The 16,469-nt window shown below is 39.1% G+C and overlaps 1 protein-coding gene across 5 annotated transcripts in view; it reads left to right on the top strand.

Moving 5' to 3' along the window:
* The window catches only part of LOC126457873 (E3 ubiquitin-protein ligase RNF13), a 118,304-nt gene that overhangs the window by 70,745 nt on the left and 31,090 nt on the right, over nucleotides 1-16,469 (top strand). For all 5 annotated transcript variants that reach the window (XM_050094540.1, XM_050094539.1, XM_050094538.1 and 2 more), the window contains one exon: nucleotides 3,811-4,022. In XM_050094540.1, coding sequence (XP_049950497.1) covers nucleotides 3,811-4,022 — 212 coding nt within the window. The remainder of the gene's footprint in view (nucleotides 1-3,810; nucleotides 4,023-16,469) is intronic.

Raw genomic sequence — 16,469 nt, forward strand, 5'->3', positions numbered from 1 at the left:
TGTCTAGACTTGGTGCACTTTTTGTTTTTGGAGTCTCAACACAGAGTTTTTGCAGTTATACGTTTTCTTTGTAGGACTAAAATTTATTTTATGAACTCAAAACTTATGTTTTCTCTCTTAGCTCAAACAATATTCTGTGTAAGTTATCGACTTCTTCAACTAAACAACTGTTATTCTTCATTGTAGTATAATGTTTATGTTTTGAGTTCTGTACTTTGTCCAGTAACTAAGAAGTAAGTTCATTTCTGTCAAATTTGAGGCTCAGTTCATTTTCACGGCACCCATGACACAACCATGTTTTCTTTTACTAACATCTGTCCATCTATAGTGATGTACCATTTTGCTTTGTAATCCTAATACATCTTTTGCAGCTTGTTCTCTGCAGTAGCTATAGTTCAGATTTATCACTTCTGTTACATTTACTATACAATGTGGATGTCACACATCTGACCTCTTGATTATAATTTATCATTATTACACTGATAACTGTATCAACTTTTTTAATCATTAAAATGAGAAAATGCATTTTTTATCGTACTGTTCATTGAAATTTGTGCTCATTTCTCACTTGTAATAGTTTTTAGGTTTATTAGCAGAATTACCATGCTAGGTGAATATGAACAATAGAATTACAATGTCAACAATATTAGGATCAGCTTATGTAAAGCTGATGTGTTGAGTTGCAGACAGGCACAATGATGACTGTTATACATTTAGCTTTCGGCCAAAGGCTTTTGCAAAAAAGTACACACACACACACACACACACACACACACACACACACACACACACACAAAAGCAAGCACACTTCACGCACACATGTCGGTTACCACTGGCAGTTCTGACCGGAATGTGGCTGTCACATGAATAGCAATCTGGAGGGGGCAGGAAAGGGGAGGGGAAGGGAAAGTGATAAAAGGGGAGGGGGGGCAGAGCATGCAGGGACTAGATGTCAGGGGCAGCATCAGGAGGCTGTGGGGCACTGAGGTGGGGAAGACAGAGTGAAAAATGAGAGGAGTGAGGGAAGATCGGTGGGTGTGTTGGCAGGGGGTGGCATACACAGAGGGTGGACAATAGGAAGAAAGAATAGGAAGGAGGGGTTGGAAACTGTTGGATGGAGAGTGTGGGGACAGTATGTTATTGTAGGTTGAGGTTGAGGCTGGGATGATTATGGGAGTGCAGAATGTGTTGTAAGGATAACTCCAATCTGTGCAGTTCAGAAAATGTTGTTGTGGAGGGAAAGATCCGGATGGCTCGGTTAGTGAAGCAGCCATTGAAATCAAGCCTGTTATGCTCAGCTGCATGATGTGCCACAGGGTGGTCTACTTTGCTCTTGGCCACGGTTTGGCAGTGGTCGCACATCCTGGTGGATAGCTAGTTGGTACTCATACCAATATGAAAAGCTGATTGCAGCAGAGGTGGTAAATGACATAGCTGCTTTGACAGATGGCCTGGCCTCTGTTGGTGTAGGATAAGCCTGTGAGAGGACTGGAATAAGAGGTGTTGGGTGTATGGATTGGACAGGTCTTGCACCTGGGTCTTCCACAGGGATGTTATCCTGTGGCGAGGTGCTGGGATTGGGAGTGGCAAAGCGATGGACTAGGATGCTGTTGAGATTAGGTGTTTTAGGAGGGATGGCAAGGATCTCTGGTAGGATGCCCCTCATTTCAGGGCATGAAGATAGTTAATCTAACCCTGGTTAAGGATGTGGGTCAGTTGTTCCAGTCAGGAGTGGTATTGGGTGACGAAGGGGGCACTCCTTTGTGGCTGATTCTTGGAAACAGTACAAGTGTTGGGGGTGTGAGGGGAAGTGTCACAGGACACCTGTTCGTGGACTAAGTTTGGGGTATAGTGCCTGTCTTTGAAGGACTTAGTGAGACTCTCAGCTTCTGGGCAAGGGAGTTTCTGTTGTAGCAGATACACCATCCCCAGGTGGACAGGCTACATGGGAGGGATTTTTTGGTGTTGCAGGAATGTCAACTGTTGAAATGCAGGTACTTTTGGTGATTGATGCGTTTAATGTGCACAGAAGTGTGGATGAGGCTATCAGAGAGGAGGTGGTCAACATCCAGGAAGGTGGCATGCTTGTTTGAGAAAGACGAGGTGAAGCAGATGGAAGAGATGATGATGTGGTTGTGTGGAGGAATGAGGATAAGATGTCTTGACCCTGAGTTCAGACCATGAAGATATCATCAGTGAACCAAAACCAGACCACACGTTTTGGATTCTGGGAGACTGGAAGGTGTGCTCTAGATGGCCCCTAAATAGGTTGGTGCAGGAGGATGCCATGCAGCTGCCCCTGGCAGTGCCTCAGATTTGTTTGTATAACTTCGCTTCAAAGGAGAACTAGTTGTGTGTTAGAATAAAGTTAGTAAGGTGTATAAGGAGTGAGGTAATAAGTTTGGAGTCTGAAGGACATTGGAAAGGTAGTGCTTAAAAGTGACAAGACCGCTTTGTTGGCATATAGGTAAGTGGTGTCAATAGTGATGAATAGGGATCCTGAAAGTAAAAGAGCGGAGATGGGGGAGAGTCGGTGAAGGAAGTGGTTGGTATCTTTGATGTGGGAGGCTAGATTTCGTACAGTTGGTTAGGGGGTGTTGGTCAGTGATGACCAAAATTCATTCAATGGCAGCACAATAACCAGCTACAGTGGGACATCCAGGACTGTTGGGTTTGTCATTTTGGGGGAATATGTAGAAGGTGTGTGTGTGTGTGGGGGGGGGGGGGGGGTGTCATAGGAGTGAGAAGAGAAATGGGTTCAGGGGAGAGGTTCTGTGAAGGCCTAAGGCTTTAAGCAAGGATTGGAGGTTATGATGGACTTCTGGGATGGGATCACTGTAGCAGAGTGTATTGGTGAAGGAATTGGATAATTGCCAGGGGGACTTTTGCCAGGTAGTCCCTGTGATTCCTAACAACAGTGGTGGAATCTTTGTCTGCAGATAGGATGAATTGGTCAGGATTTGTTCTGAGGCTGTGTATGGCCACCCTTTTGTTCTGCTGAAAAGTTGGAGTTTGTAGGAAGGGACCTGTGGAGGGATTGTGAGGCCAGGTTGGAAGTAAGTAATTCCTGTAAGGTGGGTAGGGGAGGGAGGAGGATCCCAGTTTGATGGTGATTTGAACTGGTAGAGGCAAGGTTCAATGTTGGAAATAGCTTGGGTTTGGTTGGAGGGATGCTGTACATGGCACTCTTGTCATGCCACCTATAGTCCCTGCACACTCCACCAGACAGTGCTCTTCTCTCCCCCCCAAATGCACCTGCTATTCCTTACCCTTCGCCACCCCGCTCGAGATTGCTGCTTCAATTTAGTGTGACAGTTACATACAGGACCGAGTCGAGTTGCTGGAGATGGCGGTCGTGTGTGTGTGTGTGTGTGTGTGTGTGTGTGTGTGTGTGTGTTTGTGTGTGTGTGTGTGTGTGTGTGTGTGTGTGTGTTCTCTTTTCATTTACGAAGAAGGCTGCGGCTAAAAGCTAAATGTGTTTCTGTAATTTTGTTGTGCCTGTCTGCAACTCATTGTGTCGTCTTTAGGGTGAGAAGGAATCTAGCTTTTTCGTAATACCTTTAATATTAGACTTTCCATTTATAGAGAATTAGAGTGGCTTTTTAACTTATTGAAATTATTGATAATACTGCCTTTTTCATTTAAGGCAGGCTGGTCAGTAAATTAGGAAATGTAGGCATCATAATATTTTTGCTACAAAACTTTATATATCACAATGTAATTGTTAAGTAGGTGATAATTTAAGATTCTGTGTGGTAATGTGATATGATGTTTGTGACAAAGTGTTGAAATTTCTTTTAATGCTTTCAGAGACAATGACTGCAAATCATCCTCAGGGAATCCACATTCCATCAATTTTTGTTAGTGATGCAACTGGCACATCACTGAAAAACAGATATCTTTTTAAATATGGTTACTATATTGTCATTACTGATGACATTCCTTTCAACATAAGTGCCACTCTGCTGTTGCCTTTTGCCATTATTGTGGGGCTCTGCTTCTTGATTATGCTTATCATCATGGTAAGTGAAAACACATAAATTAGTAATTATAGTGAGAGTAAAAGATCATAATGGCTTGAAAAAGACGACCATTCATTATATAGAGGTCGTGTTGCCACAGTAAATGAACACATAAACAAAGCATCGATGACTGCTAAAGTGCATCTCTCTTCAGATTACCTACACATGTAACTCCCCATCCTTTCTCCCTCCCCCCCTCCCCCCCCCCCCCCCCCCACACACACACACACACTCTCACACTCACTCTTATTCTCCTGCTGCCCTTCCTTCTGCGACACCCACTGCACCCTACAATTACCAGATGTATAGGAAAAGAAATAAACAGAAGAGTAGAGTTGGACTGAAGTGCTTTTTGTATACATTTTCAAAACCAAGCTTAAAATTGTCTTAAAAGGAAATTTTACTATTAGTGTGTATTAGCAGTTGTGACGTACAGCAGTCAAACTTGGATTTTTATACGCAAGCAATTTGAAACTGAGGGTTACACAGTAAGTGACGGAGGGGCAAGGGTGAAGGGGGGTACATTGTAGAAATTTGATAGACAATGAAGAATAACAAAAGAATTGGGGAACATAATTCAGTGGAAGTGGGTGGGACAAATAGTTGATTGGTGAACCACAGAGGTTCTTTTTTGGATTCCATGAGAAAGGAAAGTTAACAACCTAATGGAAGAGGAGTTGATAACGCAGGAAAATCTATAGGAACAGCACTGAAGTCTGTACGTGAACATCATCCTATTGTGTTAATAGCTGCTGTTGATAATGTTGGTCTGTAGTGTGTGCAATGTGATATCGTGGATTACATCTGTTATTTCAATGTAAAATTACTTTGCTGCTGTCCATGAATCATTCAGTTTTCCAGTCATGATGTGCTTTATACTTGATTTGCTCAAGAACAATGAGGCTATTAGGAATCTGAATAAAGCTTTCTGAATCATGTTACACATATGTCTTTGCAGTTTTAATTATGCTTCAAATCTTATTACATTTGAAATAAACCATAATTTTCAGATTGTGTGCAATGAAAGACCTAAGAATAGGCTCAGCTCAACTGCAATACTCCCCAATTTTGTCTTCAATATTTGTCTTTCATATATAATTATTAACTTAGTCATTGAACTTCACACAGTCCTGAGGATGCTGAAGCAGGAAAGGGGGTACTTGAGTGATGGAATTCCTCATCTATATTTATTCTTTTAATGTTGTGCATTTCATCCGATGCTTGAAACCTGCGAGACAGCTTAGTCCCTAAAATTCTAGATATTCTTTTCTAATTATGTCAACAAGAAGTGACAGGCCATTATTCTGGTACCTGGTCATGTGAGAGTGCAAGAGAGTGATGCACAGGTGAAGCAGGCTATTGTGGAGCAGACTGTGACACAGTGAGACTTGGATGGAATTACTTTTTTGTTTAGACTGTGTTAGTGGATTAACACATCTTTCAGGGCAATGAATGAATGCTGCAATTTGCATGAAAATCTATGAGACAAGGCAGCCATTTGGACGCACATTTGATAATTTTTCTTATGTCTTGACCACACTTTTATTTTTCCACCTACCTTATGTATTTGACTTTACATCGTTTTCAAAGGCTACAAAATACAACATAAAACTGGTATCAGAAGATATGAAAATATGATACAATTTCAACATTAACAAGAGACATATTACAACAACAAGAATGTGGCTTCCTAGGTTACCAGTGTTACATCAGTTATACAAAATTGTTCATAGATACATTGTATCACATCAACGTTCTTGATTACGAGATAAGTGCAAACTTCTATAAAGGGAAAATTTTGGAAGCCAAGTGGACTAAACTGCTAGGTAGCACTGGGTACGTGTACACATTGCAATTTGTTTCTGTTTACAACCACAATTTTGCTTTAATCAGAAAGCATGGAAACCATTTTACAGTATCTTACAAAAAGGCATTACTTTACAAAACAATGTGTAACAGTTTTTTTTTTTTGTAATTAATACATTGTAAGAACAAACTGACTGGTGCTGGGGCCAACTGTCTATTAACTAAAAAGTCTCTTGTTTTTTCGCACAACTTACAGCACATAAATCCCTATCATCAGTAAAAATTCATAAATATCTGATAAACACTAAAATTATAGGGATTTCTAGAGGATTGTTAGGGAATTGGTTAAAGTTGGCACACTTAAGATAACTTACATAAGAACTTCTGTATGGTTGTATGACAATAAACTGTTTTCTGTGAATAACAAACATTGTAGATCGCCAAGATGCAGGTAAAGAAGGGGGAGGGGGTAAAGGGGTTCACAATATTAGTCTTGACATATTAAAAATCCTGTAAAACTGTTTGTAATACTGTGACTACAAAAGATTGTAAAATAAGAACTGAAATAAAATAATACGAGAGCATTGTGAATGTGCTATGGTAGCTAAATTGTATCATATTTTCATATCTTCTGATAACAGTTTTATGTTATATTTTGTAAACTTTGAAAATTATGTAAAGCTGAAACACGGATTGCTGTAAAAATAAAAGTGTGGTCAAGACCTAAGAAAAGTTACCAAAAATCAATGAATGGTTAAGGTTCTGTAGCCTATGAAAACACATTTTGCTTTCTTTCAACTGAGAATATGGAGTGAAGTTCATTTGACTTGCTTCCATACAGGAGTCACACTTTTGTGTTACGTTGTATTTTATTGATCCTGTTTCCTACAAAAGCAGCTTAGCTGTGTAAGATATTGGACAAGTCAGTTTTCAAGTATAGAGGTGAAAGTGATTTTGATGCACATTTATTTAAAATTATAAATAATACATTTCATACATTGAATATTTGTAGAGTACATTTCATGAATTTAAATGTTCTTCACTGGAGTAAAAGCAATGATGCTGTAAATATGACTTCAAAGATTTTGGCATCTGTAATTGCTTTTATGCTTTTGGGAAGTTTGTTATAAATTTTGACACCCATGTGGCAAGTACTGTTTTGCTACAGGGATGTGCTGATTTGGTTCATGAGTAAGTTTCTGTTTTGTCTGATAAAGTGATTATGAATATCACAGTCTTTAGCAATCTACTGCCCATACCTATTACATTTTTTTTTAAAGAATATAAGGGTTTTCATCTGATGTGCAAGATGTACGAGACAAAAGAAATACCCTGACTTCAAGAAGAATGTTGTAATTCTAGTTCCAAAAAATTAGTTGCTGTCGGGTGTGAAAATTACTGAATTGTCATTTTCAGTAAGCCGTGGTTGCAAAATACTAGCACAAATTCTTCACAGAAGAATGGCAAGCCAATGTACATTTATAGCATTTGCAGACTTTGAGAAAGCTTTTGACAATGTCGACTGGAATACTGTCTTTGAAATTGTGAAGGTAGCAGGGGTACAATACGGAGAGCGAAGGGTTATTTACAACTTCTTCTGAAACCAAAGGCAGTTAATATAAGTCGAGGAGCGTGAAAGGGAAACAGTGGTTAAGAAGGGAGTGAGGGAGGGTTGTAGCCTATCCCTCATATTATTCAATCTGTATAACAAGCAACCAATAAAGGAAACCAAAGAAAAATTTGGAATAGGAATTAAAGTTCAGGGAAAAGAAGGGGGAAAAAGTTGAGGTTTGCTGATGACATTGTAATTCTGTCACATACAGCAAATGACTTGGAAGAGCAGTGTCTTAAAAGCAGGATATAAAATGAACATCAGCAAAAGCAAAACGAGGATAATGGAATGTAGTCGAATTAAATCGGGTGATGCTAAGGTAATCAGATTAGGGAACGAGACACTAAAAGTAGTAGATAAGTTTTGCTATTTGGGCAGCAAAATAACTGAAGATGGCTACAATAGAGAGGATATAAAATGTAGGCTGGCAATGGCAAGAAAAGCATTTCTGAAGAAGAGAAATCTGGTAACGCTGAATATAGATTTGAGTGTTAGGAAGTGTTTTCTGAAGTTATTTGTCTGGCATGTAGCCATGTATCGAAGTGAAACATGGACGATAAACAATTTAGATAAAAAGAGAATTGAAGCTTCTGAAATGTGGTCCTTCAGAAGAATGCTGAAGATTAGTTGGGTGTTTCGCGTAACTAATGAGGAAGTATTGAATAGAATTGAGGGGGACAAGAAATTTGTGGCACAACTTGACCAAAATAAGGGATCAGTTGATAGGACACATTCTGAGACATCAAGGGATCACCAATTTAGTTTTGGAGGGAAGAGTAGGGGGTACAAATCATAGAGAGAGACCGAGAGATGAATGCAGTAAGCAGAATCAGAAGGAAGTAGGTTGCAGTAGTTATTCGGAGATGAAGAGGCTCGAATAGGGTAGAGTAGCATGGAGAGCTGCATCAAACCAAACTTTGGACTGAAGAGCACAACAACAACAACAACAACAACAACAACAACAATGGTTTCCATAAATGCTTCAGAGCATAGGAGACAAAGTAGAGGCATTGAGTAGTTGACTAGCTCACCTGTGCACGTGCCTACATGACCCCCCCCATCCCTACACACACACACACACACACACACACACACACACACACACACACACACGTATGCCTACATGGCACTTGCGGGACACAACATGCCTGTGTTGCATTTTGACAGGTGAATTAGGCTGGAGTGGGAGTTGTGTTGGTTGGTATGGGTAGAGGGAGAGGGGGCAGGGGAGGGCTTGGAGGATGTCAGCCAGTTTGACAGCAAGGAATACAGGAGGGAGGGGAGGCAAGTGCTTGGGCTAGGTATTTGACGCACGGTTATCGTAGAGGTGGAGGGGACTGTCACACGCTTAAAGTGACATGGGGACGTGAATCTGGAGGGGATGGCAGGATGAAGGAAGGGAAAACTTTGGTGGAGGGTGTGGGGACAGGGCATTACCGCAGATGGAGGCTAGGACGACTGTGAGACCAAAGGATATGTTGTAGGGATCCCCCCCAATCTGCGCAATTCAGAAAAGCTGGTGGTGGAGGGTAGGATCCAGAGGGCTCGGATGGTGAAGCAGCCATTGAATTCAAGCATGTTATGTTGAACTACATGTTGTACCACTGGGTGGTCAGCTTTGTTCTTGGCAGCGGTTTGGTCATAGCCATTCATCGTGTTGGACAGCCAGTTAGTAGTCACAACAATATAAAAAGCTTTGCAGTATTTGCAGCAGAATTTGTAGTTGACATGGCTGCTTTCACAGGTGGTCTGGCCTCAGATGGGTAAGATAAGCGTGTGATGGGGTGGGAAGGACCTTGGGTAGGTTGTATCTTGTTTAAGGCATGGTGAGAAATAATCAAAGCCCTGATGAAGGATATGGTTCTGTTGTTCCAGTCCAGGATGATATTGAGTGATGAGGATTCTTGGGGGAGGTGGGAGGATTCAGATGTGAGGATATGCTATGGGAAATCTGTTTGTAGACTAGGTCTGGGGGATGAGGGACGGTAGTGTCTGTCTTGAAGGCCTTTGTGAGCCCTTCAGCATAGTGGGCAATGGAGTTCTTATCACCGCAGATGACCCATCCGCGGGTGGCTGTTTTGGGGAGGGATTTTTTGGTGTGGAAGGAATGGCAGCTGTCAAAATGCAGGGACTGTTGGCAGTTAGTAGGTTTAATGTGGACAGAAGTGTGGTTGGAGCATCAAAGAGATGGGGGTCCATATCCACAAAGGTTGGTGAGGACCAGGTGAAGCAGATGGAAGAGAGGGTCTTGAGGTTGTGAAGGAATGAGGATAGGATAACAGTGATACATGGTTGAGCAGGAATGCCAGAGATTCTAAGTATAGGTTATCATAAGTCTCTAGGGTTGCATCCAGACATGATTCTGATGGCTCTGTTTTGAAAGTGCTGATAGGTGCTATAAAGTTTCCCTAAAAAGTGACACAGTATTTAAGACAAGAATTAAAGTAGGCACGATATCCACTCTATACTCTTTTTCTCACTATCACAAGAGTTTCGTGAACAAAGGAGATTGTAGAGCTTGATCAATTTTGTGTTAAGGTATTCTACATGTCTGTTCCATTTTACATTGCTTTGCAGATGTAGTCCTAAGAATTTGTTTTCCGTACTGCTACCAACTCGTTTATAGTTGTTAGAGAGTTTAGTGATTGCTGTAGTTCTTCCTTACTTTCCTGTTTTAATAAAATTGTGGTGTCATCCTCAAATATGATTGTTTTATGAGCATTCACTTTAAGCTTAAATCATTGATGTACAGATGAACAGAAAAGGTCGCATTACTGTTCTTTGATGTACCCCATATATAATTAGTTTATAATCTGATATGTGTTCAGAAATAGTTTTTAGGCTGAAATTATTGTGATTGATGTTCACTGCATGCACTTTACTTGTAACAACAGTAGTTAAATTCATCACATGCTCATTGACACTGTATATTTGTTGAACTTAACGAAACCAAAGAACAACTAATGGAATTGAAGGTTCTTTTACACCTCCACAATTCTTTTTGCAACTCTCATTATCGTATCTCTGTAATCTGTAAGCGAAATTCTTTTCCTTCAGTAGAGCAACAGTTTCATTATACTGATTGTGTAAGGACTGTAACATAGTGTACAAAGTTTTCTGGCATGTGATGACTTCTTTTTTTAGAGATGTGCCTTTTTCCAGTATTTATTGCTGCTGTGATGTTTGGATCACAATTAACCAATAAGCAATCTTCACCAAAAGTGTAGATAAGTGCTCTGTATACACTATGAGCAGCACAAGGAAGTAGTTTGTGATTTTCCAAAGCTTTTATCATATTGGCGCACTGGTGTGGAACAAAAACAAAATTATGCAACATGTCTGGTGATATGCTCTACTCGGCTGTCCGTTCTTCTGTTTGTTTCATAACATTTAGTCCTGTCTTCCTGACACACAAGAATTTAACTGGAAATAAAATATTATTGATAAGAGACTAATTTGTGTTTATGTAATGTCCTGTTAGCGTCAAGCAGTGCACCAAATTGTGCGAATCAGTTGACAAATCAACTGTCACAGCACAAGTTTTATTAACATTTTCTGTAATCACATAAGGCATTTTGCAGTTTTCAGTTGCATTAGCCTGTTCTTTGACATGTCTGCTTATTGTAGAAGAATGTGGCATAACACATGAAACAATGATTTCTCCATGTTTATTAATTCTTGGCCTATTTCTTTGGAATCTTCATCAGAATCAGCATTAAAAGGCCTCACATCTTTGAAACACATTGCAACTCACTTTGCTCTTATGCCATTCTATATTACTGCTGGATTTCCTGGAGGAACTGCATTTGTTTGCAGTTTCTTATAATTGTGTTTCTTTGAATCTTTCTTTCCCAGCTGGAAATGGTACAGTGTAGGACTGTTTATGCATGGTACATACCCAATAGACTTGCTGTTGTCATCTGCAACTGACAGAAATTTATCAAACATTGGAGACTCCAGGTCAGAATGTCAAAAATGTTAGGAAAAGGATAGATTGCTACTCACTGTAAAGATGACACATTAAGTTGCAGACAGGCACAACAAAAAGACAGTTACATGTTATAGCTTTCGGCCAAAACCTTCTTCAGCAAAGAAAAAGGAGGAAGCTTTGGCCAAAAGCTATAATGTGTAACAGTCTTTTCAGTGTGCCTGTCCACAGCTCAATGGGTCACCTTGACAGTGAGTAGCAATCTGTTCTTTTCCTAATATTGTTGATGGAAATTTATTCTATATTTTGTTTTTTTAGACCCTTGCTTTTCTTCAGTGGGTATGCATTGGTTTTAGTCTTGCTTCTTACTGTATCAGCTACCTTGCACTGCATTGTTACAGACAGACATACCGTGAATTAAAAACCTGAGCAGAATGGTTGTGCATGGATAGAATCATTTAATATTTTTGGAGTCAAACGTTGGCTATGACTTGGTCAGGACTTCTATTCTTGGCTACAAAAACTGTTGCACACAGCCTATCCAGTTAGGCGGCGCTCACCCAGTCTTGCATTCTGTGCTCACTTACTGAGTCATGCAGAACTCTAGTACACTTGTAATTCATGTGAGGAGTTATTCAAGTTACAGATTTTGTGGAGCAGCCTCTTCTACTGGCATGAAGCTCTTATTCCCCTTGTGATCCGGTAGTTTATTCCAGGATTGCCCCTATGCAATGTGAAAGAAATGGGTTAGAGTATTGAGGAAGGTGGTAAATTTTTTGTTTAGGTCATTAATTTCAAAAACCTATGACCATTTTTCTTTGTTTAATAATTTGTTGAAGTAGTTTATATTATCCAGACTGTAGTTTCTACACATGGCTCTTAAAGACATGTTGTTAACAATATTGCCCTTTATTTTCAATCCTAATATTTGGTCAAGATGATCAATCACTCAAGCCTGCATTGAACTTTTTTTTTAAGTTGTCTATAAACTCTTTGACTAGAAAGATTGCAGCATTTATTTCAGCCTGTAAATTGAGGGATGTGGTAAGATTTCAAACGGCTTCTCTCTTTCTACATTGTGTGAGAAAATCAAAGTTGAAGTCGCCACAGATTTTGAAATCATTGTCTGTTTTAATTTTTGTTTAGCAATGACTCCAATTTATTTAATAAAAGTTCAAAATATCCAGGTGGTGATTGGTAAATTGCAACAATAATGAAGTTGAACTTTTTATTTCATAGTCCTCTTCGTTATGTAAATTGCTATCCCACCCTGCTTGCAGTAGTAGGAAAACAAAAAGATGTAATTATTTTTGTATGTTGAATGAATTCAGGTCTAATCCATTGGTCATAAATGCATAATTCTGAGATATCCTTTAGTTCCTCTGATAAGAATATGTTATTTACATCAATCTTACTACACAGGGATTGTATATCACGATGATAAATTTTTACATTGAGTTTATTCATAACTCGGTAGTTGGGTGTCTTATTTACAGCCATTGATATCACTTTGGGTTCCTGGAAGACAACTTGTGTGTGTATGGTGCGTATGATGTATCATTTTCAGTTGTAAAATTAATTTGTATGCTAACAGGAGTGGAATCCTTGGTTTAAAGGGAGACCCATCTTAGCTAGTTTATCACTGAGGGGCCTTCATGGTCAATACTTGTTTACAAAAGATTTGCTTCGACTTGAGGCGAGACTGGATCCATCTCCATCGAGATTTTACAGTAGAGACTTGTTGCCTATGTAAATGCACCATGTAGTCAGTAAAACAGTCTCTTGATCTTGTACACACGATACATGCATATACTTTTCAGTACTTGTGTGTTGTCAGAAAGCACCTCTAAATTAACATTTGTGGCCTTAAGCAAAGTGTGTCAAACATTCTCCAGTGCTGGGAAACAAAACAACGGGAGAAATAAACGGGATGAAAATCAAACGTGGCCACATAGTTATTTAACGATAAGTTATTATCTATCAAACAGCCAGTTATATACTGTTGCAGGTGATGCTTTGCAATATATAAAACCCAAGGACAATCGTAACAGAACATACATTACACAGATAATTAAATAGCTCCCTTTAATAATGGCACAACTTGACTGAAATACTGAGGTTGGACAAAACTATTGAAACACTGCAAGAAGTGCGTGCTTGAACATATTTGCAGATACTAGCTATGACAACTAGTTGTGCTGTTGTATTTGACCATGAATGGCAGCTGTCCTCAACACATTGCAAGTGTCAGTCGTCGTCAGAACAGTGTTGTTGTGTTGTTGTGAGTGTGTTATGTCAGAGCTAAGTGAGAACAGATGCAAATTGGTGATGCTAATATGGTGGGTGCTTCCATCATGAAGGTAGCTGACATTGTCAGTCTGGGGACAATCTGTAGTGTATGGTAATTGAAGAAAACTTCACAAGCCAAGATCACTGAAAGAGAATTTTTATTGGATAACTGGTTTTGACAGAGCTATGTTGTCATCATCGTATCTGCAAGAGGATGAACAGAAGTTGATATTTTACAGTCATGATATTACAATTTGCTTGACAGTGATGTTACATAACCTATGGAATTATAACATAACTTATACTGTAAAATCTTTACAGTGTATTGTCCATCAGTGTTGCAAGTGCCTTCACATTGCATATGCAATTCCCACTACCATGAAGATTACTGTACATCTGCATGTCAAATAGAGAACTATTATGCACAAACACACGCTAACTATATTGCACCAATTACAAGCATCAGCTGGCAGTTTGCATATAGAGCAGAGGTGCTGGATTGTTTGTTCCTTAGCTCTCCCGTGATTGTTTGTCACTGAGGGTTCGTCATGGCCGATACCTGTTTACATAAGATTTGCTTCAACAAGAGGTCGAATTGGATATGTCTACTTTGAGGTCTTACAGTAGGGACTTTTTGCCTATATGTATAATGCACCACCTAGTCGGTAATACATTCTCTCGATCTCGTACACATGACACATGCCTATGCTTTTCAATACTTGTTATCCGTTAATTTCACTTGAACATCAAGTGACATGTTCATATAATAAGTGTACTGCAGTATGATAAGCACAGGTGTTCTAAATAAATCATTAACACCCTTTTTTGTACATGCTGTTTTATTTGTATATAAGATGTAAGTGAAGAGAATAATCATGTTTCTCGTGATTTAAATCATGTCATTGAATGACAAAGAATGCTTATAATGACCCAATAAATTTTGAAAATATAATGTGTAATTCTTGGTTATTGATTTCGATATATAAAATGTATTAAACAGTTTTTGAGATCTTGTCAGGAAGGACAATATACTCCTTTTTCAACAAGAAATTATTAATAAAAACTGTTCTGTATTTTGGTGTATTTCTTGGATTTATATTATTTCCTGCATAAATTTTAAGTACAAGTCAACATCATTTTAATTCCATTTGATGAGATAGATCATGATGATCAGTGTTCTGCCCATATCCCCATTGAGTACCTAGAAACCGGATGATGTACTCAACGTAGATGAACATCATAATTCCATGGTTAAAATTATATAAAGTCGTTACTTTTTTTAACGGTGAACTGTTTGAGTATAGCATTTTTATTTTTTTTTTTAATATTGTGTAGCCATTATGGTAAGAAATTTGAAATACAACTGTGGACATTTGGATGTAAATTATAAACATGACACACAAAAATACTGACATCCTGCCTAGAGAATTCTGTTTTAAATTCTTATCTACTATTCACATATTGTGAGCCTACTTCTTGTTCTCAAAGGTATGTTATACATATTTTATCCTACAAAATTATCGAAGGTACATGCATTATTTATACATAAAATTTCTGCTTTTCTGTGAGTTGGATTGTACAATAATGTAAATAAAAACAGTCCTTAAAAATGTCGTACCAATTACATGAAATTATGTCTATGTTTTATGCTACATATAAGATGATAAACAAGTCAACCGCCATAGTGCCACCTGGTGGACGTACTTGGTGATCATTGTGTTTACTCCACAGGTCTGTCAGTTGCAAGCTGTTTGTGAATATGACCACTTGTAACTGGCATTATATAGTAATGTTTACATTTGTATGTAGTACTTTTATATTTGGCATACTGATGTATAGTGATCTTTGTGATAGTGGGAAGTCATATGCAATGTAAAGCCATTTGCAATAATGATGGACAGTATGTTGTAAAAATTTTATAGCGTAAGGTGTGTTATCATTCTATAAGTTATGTAACTAGATAGTGTATCAGGCTGTAATATCATGGTCGTAAAATATTTTCCATCCAACTTCTCTTCATCCTCTTGCAGATCCTATGATGACAGCATGAAACAGGTCATCCAATAAAATACAATTTATCAATCTTGGCTTCCCCCCCCATGAACCATGGACCTTGCCGTTGATGGGGAGGCTTGCGTGCCTCAGCGATACAGATGGCCGTACCGTAGGTGCAACCACAACGGAGGGGTATCTGTTGAGAGGCCAGACAAACATGTGTTTCCTGAAGAGGGGCAGCAGCCTTTTCAGTGGTTGCAGGGGCAACAGTCTGGATGACTGACTGATCTGGCCTTGTAACATTAACCAAAACGGCCTTGCTGTGCTGGTACTGCGAACGGCTGAAAGCAAGGTGAAACTACAGCCATAATTTTTCCTGAGGACATGCAGCTTTACTGTATGATTAAATGGTCATGGCGTCCTCTTGGGTAAAATATTCCAGAGGTAAAATAGTCCCCCATTCGGATCTCCGGGCGGGGACTACTCAAGAGGACGTCGTTATCAGGAGAAAGAAAACTGGCATTCTACGGATCGGAGCGTGGAATGTCAGATCCCTTAATCGGGTAGGTAGGTTAGAAAATTTAAAAAGGGAAATGGATAGGTTAAAGTTAGATATAGTGGGAATTAGTGAAGTTCGTTGGCAGGAGGAGCAAGACTTTTGGTCAGGTAATTACAGGGTTATAAATACAAAATCAAATAGGGGTAATGCAGGAGTAGGTTTAATAATGAATAAAAAAATAGGAGTGCGGGTTAGCTACTACAAACAGCATAGTGAACGCATTATTGTGGCCAAGATAGACACAAAGCCCATGCCTAC

This window comes from Schistocerca serialis, chromosome 2 (assembly GCF_023864345.2).
Source record: "Schistocerca serialis cubense isolate TAMUIC-IGC-003099 chromosome 2, iqSchSeri2.2, whole genome shotgun sequence".
Taxonomy (NCBI): domain Eukaryota; kingdom Metazoa; phylum Arthropoda; class Insecta; order Orthoptera; family Acrididae; genus Schistocerca; species Schistocerca serialis.